This window comes from Poecilia reticulata, chromosome 8, assembly GCF_904066995.2.
Source record: "Poecilia reticulata chromosome 8, P_reticulata-male-v2, whole genome shotgun sequence".
Lineage (NCBI taxonomy): Eukaryota > Metazoa > Chordata > Actinopteri > Cyprinodontiformes > Poeciliidae > Poecilia > Poecilia reticulata.
The window spans coordinates 4488572-4498573 of NC_088837.1; the positions used below are offsets into that span (position 1 = coordinate 4488572).

General features: G+C 38.2%; 1 protein-coding gene across 2 annotated transcripts in view; it reads left to right on the top strand.

Moving 5' to 3' along the window:
* The window catches only part of abcc1 (ATP binding cassette subfamily C member 1 (ABCC1 blood group)), a 96910-nt gene extending 87352 nt beyond the window's left edge, over positions 1 to 9558 (top strand). For both annotated transcript variants that reach the window (XM_081609656.1, XM_081609657.1), the window contains exon 31: positions 6593 to 9558. In XM_081609656.1, the coding sequence (XP_081465782.1) occupies positions 6593 to 6701 (109 nt within the window). In that variant the 3' untranslated portion in view covers positions 6702 to 9558. The remainder of the gene's footprint in view (positions 1 to 6592) is intronic.
* The last annotated feature ends 444 nt before the right edge of the window (positions 9559 to 10002 follow it).

The following is a 10002-nucleotide window of genomic DNA, read 5'->3' on the forward strand; positions in this document are numbered from 1 at the left end:
GGTGCGCACCAGACTATATAGCTAAGTGGAAAGATATGGAAAAAGAGTTTGGAGGATACCCAATTCAAAGTGTTATTGGGGATGAAGATAGGTATGAGAAAATCAAGAAATACATGGACCCAATCACAATGTTTACACTGGTTGAAAAAAAATACAGGAACAAGAAGAAATGAAAGTGCTCAGATGGGTAGCATATGATAGCGATTTCAAACCAGCAATATATGATAAAGGGTTTAAACAATGGATAAACAAGGGGGTCACAGGATGGTACACACTTCAGAATGATGGGGTGCTTGAGAGTTTTCAAAAAATGAAGAATAAGTATAACTTAGATAAACATGAATTTTACAGGTACCTGCAATTAAGAGACTATTATAGAACAGAAATCAGGTGGGATCCTTCTGTGGAAGTGAATGGTGTGATTCAAATGGTGATAAATTCATTCAGTGGAACAAAAATTAAAATCATTTCTACTTTATATCAAAAACTGATAATGAATAAACATTCAACTAAATACATAAAAGAAAAATGGGAATCAGAGCTTAACGTGACAATTTCAGATGAGGATTGGTTAGATATGTGGAAAACACATCGGACATCCACCAATTTATGGGTATGGAGGGAATTCACTTGGAAAAATCTAATACGATTTTTCATTACGCCTAAAGTCAAGAATAGATATAGCGACACAAATTTGGGGTGTTGGCAGAATTGTGGATCAGTGAAAGCCGATCATGCACACATATTTTGGAGCTGTCCTAAAACTGTCCAATTTTGGAAAAATGTGCATGAAACTGTGAAGAAGATTCTGGGATATTCCTATGAGCAGCATGGTACTGTATCTTTGCAATTTTAACAATATCAATGTAAGGGTGAAAGATAGGTACCTAATAAAGATAATGTTAATAGCTTGCAAGAAAGCTATTACAAGGAATTGGGGAAAGACAGACCCTCCTTGTCAAGAACAATGGACTGGAATAATAGAAGAAATCTACATTATGGAAAAACTGACACATCGATTGAGACTTCAGCAAACACAAATGGAAGAAAAGTGGATGAAAAGAACAACATTCAAGACAAAAGACAGCGAGAACAAATAGAGGACAAGCTAGACATACCAGATAGGACAAAACTCAAATAGAGGATCGGCTCCCAAGCAAAAGTTTTGTGTTGTGCGATGTTTAAAGTGGAATGTTCAGATATGTAAACAAATGTGAAAAATTTCAATAAACAGTTAAATGGGAAAAAAAAAATCCACCACTGAGTATTAACATAAGACATTTATTTAGTATAACTTCTTTGGTTCGCCGATGGCCCCCGTCTAGAACTGCCAGCCCATGGGCTGCAGGTCTTGGTCTAGTGTAGCGGTTCTCAACGTGGGCGGTACCGCCCCCCCAGGGGGCATTCAGAGGACTGCAGGGGGCGCTGGCGGACATTTTTACAAAAGTGGGGCACTGGGATTCCTTTGGCGGGCGATTGGTCGAAGGTAAACTCTACACTTTAAATGCACAACAATGCCAGTTTAGACTTTGAGCAACTTGGTAAAACTGTATTGTGTAACATTAAATCATGCTTGGCTGCAACTGTATCGATGGCAGCTCTTCTTCTATTCAGTGTTAGTAGCTTCTGGAGCAGCTTTGCTCCTGCTAGTAGCTTCACCGCATCAGTTCAGCGTTACACCGGCTGATGACGTTGCTGTGATTCACTTTGTCTGGTATTTTTGTACATGTTTTGGCAGTTCTGTAATCATGTCAAAGCAGCAACTTATATTAAAAAGTGTTTTATTTCCATTTGAAAGCTGCCCGCTTCCATGGAAGGACAACAGAAAATCGCTCTTATAAACATGTAATTACTAAAATCACGACTTTGTATCCCTCTGAAAAATGAACCCATTTAAATAAAGAAATCCCTCCATGGGTGATGCCACGATAGAGAGCTGACCATGTTAGCAGAGTTCATTTTATAGCGTTAAAACCGCTGCTGTAAGTGGTCCGACATGAAACGGGTGTGATAGAACAACGGTACCACAGCACTTTTAAATTTCAATAATCAGAATGCCAAAATTGTTTCAGATGTTTTAAAAGGTTTATTTCAGTCTGACTTTTCCCCATCGATACGCTTCTGACCGCTGCGCACCTTAGGGGGTTTAAAAAAAAAAACGACGTGCACATTGCGCAAAACTGAAACAGGAGAAGGGGACATAAAATGGAGCAACAAACTAGATGTGAATTATGGCATAAAAACAGAATCTAACGCTGAAAAATGAAAAATCAACATGATGTGAAACACATGACGATTAGGCGATTATTTTTGATAATAAATACAGAAACAAGCATAAAAATCAAAACATCTAAAATAGTGATGGTAACTTTGATAATAAAATAATAGTCCATGCAAAGTAGCCTACAAATTCTTTGTTGGGGGGGCAGTGAGGGACCTGGATAAAGGCTGGGGGGGGCGCTGGCCCAAAAAAGGTTGAGAAACACTGGTCTAGTGCATAAATGATCACTGAACAATGAATTCATAAAATATATCAACATTTCAAAATAAAACGGAAAGCCCTAACAAACCTTTTAAAGTAGGACGTATTTATGTATTTATTGTTAATGTATGATGTGTTCTTTAAATGATCATTTGTATTATTTTGGCTGATATTATACATTAAATAAGCAAACCAATATAGTCTACTAAAAGCACTATTGTGATCTGTGTTTTCTGTGTTTTTATTTTTGGTTTTTTTCTGTGTTTATTGTGATCCTGTTCCCTGTGAGTCTCTGTTGTCCTGTCTGCTCCCTAATTGTTTCCCAGGTGTGTCTAGTTCCCCTAATTATTCTCTGTGTATTTAAGCCCACCTGTTGTCTCTGTCCTTGGTCAGATCCTTGTCAGTTGTCGTCTTTGTCAGTAGTTCTCAGTTGAACTGGAAAGTCCTGAGGCTACTTTGCTCCATGTTCAGTCTTTGTGTCAGTTGCTACCGGTATTTAGCTGTGTGCTTTTTGTCTCTGCCATGCTACCTATCTGGACTGTTTTGAGCTACATTCATCATCTTCATCACAACCTGGGCCGTCAGCGTTTGTTCTCACCACCACAAACCACAGAACATGACAAGCACAATAAGAAACTTATTCTGTCTGGTATCACACTGCGCCACGATGGACACTTTTTTTTAAATTGCCTGTGTTCATCCTCACTAACATTATTCAACCTGGGATTTGCCTCTTCCTTCTCACATCTGCATCTTTACAAGAGGTTTTACTTATAAGGACAGTGGCGTATCGGGTTGAGGACGTTTTATAAAGATGCGGGCTGATAGCAGCTCACAGCGGCTGCGTAGTGTCCGTCTCTAGGCAACCGTGACAACTTCATCAGTCCGTAGCATTCTGGGTCCTTTAGCTCCCGCAACGAGAATTTATGTGTGTGATAGGCATGTCTATGGGACATTTATAAAAATACCGAACAACTGGTGTCCCGTATCGGTTCAATACGGGATGCAATATTTAACAGCCAAATACAGGACATTCTGTATTTTAAGGGATAGGTGGCAACCCTAATGACTTTATAAACTAAAATTAGACAAAATGCTAATGTTAGCTTATGTGCTGTCAGTAGCAAGTGTTGTATCACCAGGATGTTGATTTACATTGACTCAATCCATTGAGTATGACAAACATGGGTAATAAATCAAAACTTAGCTAAAATGTTTATTTTAGGTACAAGGCTAATATTAGCATGAGCATGCCAAGTTACTAGAATTTCAAATTCAAAAATACGTTATTAATCCCAAAGGGAAATTAAACGTTGTTGTAACTCATTATTATTTATTTTAACCCTTTGACAGGAAAGTAGGTAATGAGAGAGGGAAGAGCCCCCTTATGTGGGTTGTGCTTAAACCTTGCACCACCACAGCAGCCCCCAATTCATAAAAGAGTTATTGAAGATGGTGATGGCTGTTGGCAGGAAAGATTTACTGTAGCGGTCTGTACTGCACTGAATCTGATGAAGCCTCTGACTGAAGATACTTTGCCTCCCCAACACAGTCTCGTGACTGGTCATTGTTGTCCATAATTTTATCAATCCTATGAAGAATCCTTCTTTGCATCGTCATCTGCAGAGGTTCTACAGAGGTTCTCTGAACCAGCTTTTTGGGTCAGATTGTTGAGCCTTTTTAGATTCCTGGTTTTGATGCTGCTGGACCAACAGATGATGGCAGCAGAGATGATGCTCTCAACAACAGACTTATAGAAGATCTTTAGCATCTTGCTGCAAACCTTGAAGGATCTTAGCTTCCTCAAGAAGTACAGTCTGCTCTGCTCCTTCTTATAGATGCTTCACTTTTGTGTCTCCAGTGCAGTCTGTTGTCAAAGCAAACACAGAGGTATTTATATTCCTCAACCACAACTCTACTTCTCCCATGATGGAAATAGGGTTTGATCTAATCCTGTTTCTCCTAAAATCAACAATCATCACTCCCACACCATGACTATATATATATATAACACTATTGCTCTGGTGTTTATATATATATAAACACCAGAGCAATAGAGGCTCAGATCTACCACACCAGACAAGACCCAAGGTGTAGGTTGTGCAAGGAGGCCCCTGAGACAGTCCAGCACATAACAGCAGGGTGCAAGATGCTGGCAGGGAAAGCATACGTGGAACGACATAACCAAGTGGCGGGCATAGTGTACAGGAACATCTGTGCAGAATATGGACTGGAAGCCCCGAGATCAAAATGAGGAAAAACCCCCAAAAGTGGTGGAGAATGACCGAGCTAAGATCCTGTGGGACTTCCAGATCCAGACAGACAAGATGGTAATGGAGAACCAACAGGACATTGTGGTGGTGGATAAAGAACAGAGGAAAGCCGTTGTGGTGGATGTAGCAATACCAAGTGATTACAACATCAGGAAAAAGGAGCATGAGAAATTGGAGAAATACCAGGACCTCAGGGAGGAACTGGAAAAGACCTGGAAGGTGAAGACCACAGTGTTGCCTGTGGTCATCGGGGCCCTCGGGGCAGACAGTCACCCCCAAACTGGAGCAGTGGCTCAAACAGATCCCAGGAACAACATCAGACATCTCAGTCCAGAAATGTGCAGTTCTAGGCACAGCCAAGATACTGGAGGAGAACCTCAAGCTCCCAGGCCTCTGGTAGAGGACCTGAGCTCAGAGGATGAAACAGGCCACCCACGGAAGGTGAGCAGGGAATTTATATATATATATATATATATATATATATATATATATATATATATATATATATATATATATATATATATAAGGTTCAGTAACATGATAAAGAAGGCTGGTTCTAGTTCTGAAGATGACTGTGGAACCTCTGGAGAGGATTATGGTGAAGACATCTTCTTCCCCAGGCTCTCTTGTGAAGGCAGAGTATCTTCCAGAGTATCTTCAGTCAGAGGTTTCTTCAGTTTCAGTGTAGTACAAACGGCTGTACTGCCAACAGCCATCACCATCCAATAACTCTTTGAAGAACTCTTTTTTTTTTAAAGAAGTCAAACAAAAACAATATGTATACTCCCGTCTTTAGTTTTCATTTTCATCCTCCTTACTTTGTACACAGCAAAACATACTTCGTGTCACTCCTTCTGGCTGTGTCTGTTGTTCTGGTTTTAAACTGTGCACTTTGAAGAATAAATCTTCACTCCTTGTGCACACACTACAATGAACTCTGAATGAAAAATTTATTTTAATTTGTTCCTTAAATTTATACTTGCACTTTATGAACACAAGCGCACCTAACGTTTCATCTACTGAAAAAAGGCTGTTGTATTCCATGCATCTAGTCTTTATGAAGAAAAATTATAATAACCCGACTACTTTCATCAATTAAATTTAGCCCCCAGATGCTCCGGACAGAACGTGAAAAATGGATACACCTGGGGAAAAGAGGACATTTTGTCTCTCTACAGTTACTGCCTTCAAATATTGGTATTGTAGCATTAGCGTAGCTAACATGTGGCGACTTACCTCTGTAGATCTGATTCATAGCACCTCTCAACAGTACTTTTGTTGGTTAAATAAGATCACTTTTGTTTTATTCTTGATTTGCTGACCATGTTAGCAGAGTTTAAATTTGACAGCTTCAATATTAGATCAGGTCAGCCACAGCTGGGTGGACGAAAGGGTTTGAGTGTCTCTTATTGCAGCTCTGCCGCTGGAAAAAGTGCAACAATTTAGTTGGCAGTATAATTGTGATAATATAATTGGGTCAGTTTATTTTGATTTTGACACTAATGAATATCTTTCAATAAATAGATTTCCTAGTTGCAATATTATCAAGACAACGATTATTTTTGACAACTCTACAAAGACACTTCTAAGACCAGAACCACTGCCAGCCCAAAAGTACACCACTGAATGGCTTGAAAAATACAAAATAACCTTTTTTTTTTTCCAAGTGGTCTCATCACAGTTTAAAAAGGTTACAGATAAATATCTAAAAGAGGAATGCATTAGAAGAAGTTCCTTTTTAGTATACATTAGAAATATGTAAACAAACTTCTGGCTGACTTGTTTTAGTTTTAAACTGCAGTTTGAAGAATAAACCCTCACTCTTTGTGTCATTTAGGGTTTTGGTGTTGGATAAAGGAGAGATGGCAGAGTTTGACTCTCCGTCCAATCTCATCGCTCTCAGGGGAGCATTTTACAAGATGGCCAAAGATGCTGGACTGGTCTAAAGGCGGAAGTCTTTCCACCTTCTTCAGCAGCGACTACGAGCTTCCCAGCTCCCCTGGCTCTCTCTGGAAGGATTGTTTGTCTTTCAGAGCGGCAGGCAAATTAAATAGTTGTTTAGGTTTGAAGTGATTTTGATAGTAGAAGGTTTTGTTTAATATGCTTCACCATAATGTTTTATCAACAGTTATGTGGTTTAATTTTTGCCTTTCTGTTCATTCTGCTGGTTTCTGGTCAAATCCTTTTTTTTCTGCCATTTATATGGAGGATCATGTTACCGACAGACCTAGCACTGCTGAGGTGAGGCTGCAGAGACCATATGTGCCAAATGCCGGCTTTATATCATTTAAAATCAATTTTTTAAGCAACTCTAGTTGGTATTTAAGAAGAATACATGAATCTCTGTTTTGTGTTAAAACGCACACCTTACACACTGTCAATCATTCAGGTTTACTGCCACACACCTGCAGCTTTCACTGAGCCCCATAAGTTCATCAATTTTCTTGGCCATTCTGGAAAATTCATTCTTTATTTTTTTCATCTTTCTTTGAAAAACTCAGACGGGAGATGAGCATTAATACATGGATCTGTGTTGCACTTAAGTTTCTGAAGGAAAGATTTGAAACTTAACTTGTACTTGAGTTCTGGGACTTGAGTCTCTTGAGCTGTTGCTCTGGCAGAGTCTGCATATGGAAGGGTGAGTTTGATTTAATAACTGTGGATGTCCAGGCACCATAAGCTATTAATGTTTCATAGCAATCTATTCATATTAGCTCTCAGTTACTTAGAATGATCAAACAAATTTATTTGGAAGTTAACTGTTAAATGGTTTTGGCTTTCAACAGGTGTCAACTCATTTCTGCTATTTTTGTCTGTAATTGTTCTAATGGGGTAAATGACCCAAACTTAAAATTTTTCAAAATATCCTTAAAGGAGTCCAAAACAGCTTTATGCATGCATGTTAAATTATTTTCTTAAAGATGTCTGTGTGTTAAATTAGGTCTTAGTTCAGTCATGTGCTGTTTTGTCTGATGTCCTGTTGTTATATTGACACAGTTGAAAGAAAAAGACTCCGGCATCAGCAACGTGTTGCTTAACTTGGTCTTTACAGATAAAGGTTTTGGACATCCCTGACTCAGACTTGATAGGAGAACTTTGTTCTACATTTTTTACAGTCAGACCATAATCAACACAATCTACTTTCTCTAGTCAGATGGAATACACTATCACACACCTGTGTGATTTACTTCAAGAGTGATCACATCTGATTTGTATCTCTGCCAGGAGTAGTGAGCTTGGTTAACAGCTGGTTTTTCTCAAAAAGGGAAAACACTTGGCTTCAATGTGAAGAAGCCAACTCTGGTACAGATTCTCAGTCTCCTGGGAAATGTTCAAGTACCGTACAAGAAAACTGGACTTCTCTTGTTTCTTGAAGACAAAGATGAGAGGTGAAATATCTAGCAATTAGGTATCTCTAAACAGCTCAGAGATGAGAATCACAAAGTAATTCAAGATGATATCAGAATGCGGAAATATTACGATACTCACTAAATTCCATGTTATCCCTTCTACACAATTAAAGGTCTTAAGGATATATGCATTCACACCCCTTGAAGATTTTCCCTCTGCAGCCACGAAATTGAATGTATTTGAGTGGAATTTTATGTGACAGACCAACACAAAGATGTGCACATTTTGAAGTAAAAGGAAGTGGCTGATTGATTGTCAAACGTCTTAAAAATAAGAATGTGAAATGTAGAATGCATTTGTGGTCTACTTTCCTGTGTCAGCACTTTGTAGAACCAAATTCTCTTTGACCATGTCTTGACTACTTTTGAACAGTTACAGACTGTCAAGGGCGCCTGTTACTAAGCCACTCTAAAACATATTTGTTGTAGCTTTTCCTGTATGTTCAGTATCCTGTTGGAATGTGAACCTACACTCCAATCTCAAGTTTTCTGCTGCCTATAACGGGATCCATGTCATCCAGCTTCACTGTTGCTGCCGAAGGAAAGCATCCCCTCAGTATGATGGTGCCATCCCCATGTTTCACAGAGGGGAACAAATGAGTATTCAGGGTGATTTGCTGTGTAAGGTTTCAATTGCATATAGTGTTTTCATATAGGATACAATTATCAGGTACTGATGTCCATAACAGAGGACATTAATACAATTCTGTTGAATTGTTTACAAATTTTAAGATATGTTTCATTAATAATAAAAAAGTAACACAGGAACAAGTAAAGAGCTGGTTTTCAGAGATTTTCCATCACTTTAATAGATAAGATTTGTATATTTTATGTTCCAAAATACAGAGCTTTTGAAACAGAAAAATAGTTTTCTAATTTCCACCATTTTTTTCTCATGGAACTTTCAGTTTTAACAGGGATAACTGTAAAGTTATCTAAAAGCTTCTAGAATATCATATAGTTGAAAAACAAAATATTTTTCTCTCTAAATTTTCTATTTTATTCATCTGGACAAAAACTCTAAATTTTCCTGCAAAAGTGTGATATAGATACACTGGGGTTGATGAATTTATTCATTTTCAAGTCTTCTGTTACAAGTGAGCTCTGTTATCTCAGTGAACTGGGTTAAAATTACAGTCCAAAAAATCCTTGTTGGTCAGACTAGTTGATTATTGGGTTGTGTGAACGCAAGTTATTTATGTTGAAAAGTTTTCTGTTGCTTTCCTTTTTGTGCTTTGAAGGTTTTGTGAAAAACGTTTTGCGCTATTTTGTATAGTAAACATCTGTGGATTGAATTAATGAATTATTGGTCCTATGGAATTATGATTACAAAGCTTTGTATATGGAGAATTTTATTTAGGTCAGCAGTTAATAAAAACATGTTTCCAAGCAATACTTGACAGTGATTTAACGTTCATTTCATACCATTAGAAAAACTAATTCATTGTCATGTACACTAAGGTGTCCCTACAGCAGTGTCATGCAGATGGAAGGAAGGAAGCACATTCACACAAAAAATACAAATAAGAGACTGTACAGTAAGAGTACATTTACAACATAAGAAAAATACTGTAATGTTAATAAATGTGCAGCAGTGTATGCTGCTTTTAAGAAATATACAAGAAAGTTATTGTATTTGCTATAGATTAGCAAGAAGAGGTGTGTGAAAACATCAAGGGTGCAAGAGCACTTATTGAGTTAGTTTGGAGCAGTGATGGTTATAAAGTCTAACAGCTGTTAGGAGGAAGAATGTGTGGTAATGCTCACCTAAGAGGCAGCAGTCTGTCACTGAAGGAGCTCTCCAGTCTGCAACAGCTTCATATGGAGAAAGAAGACG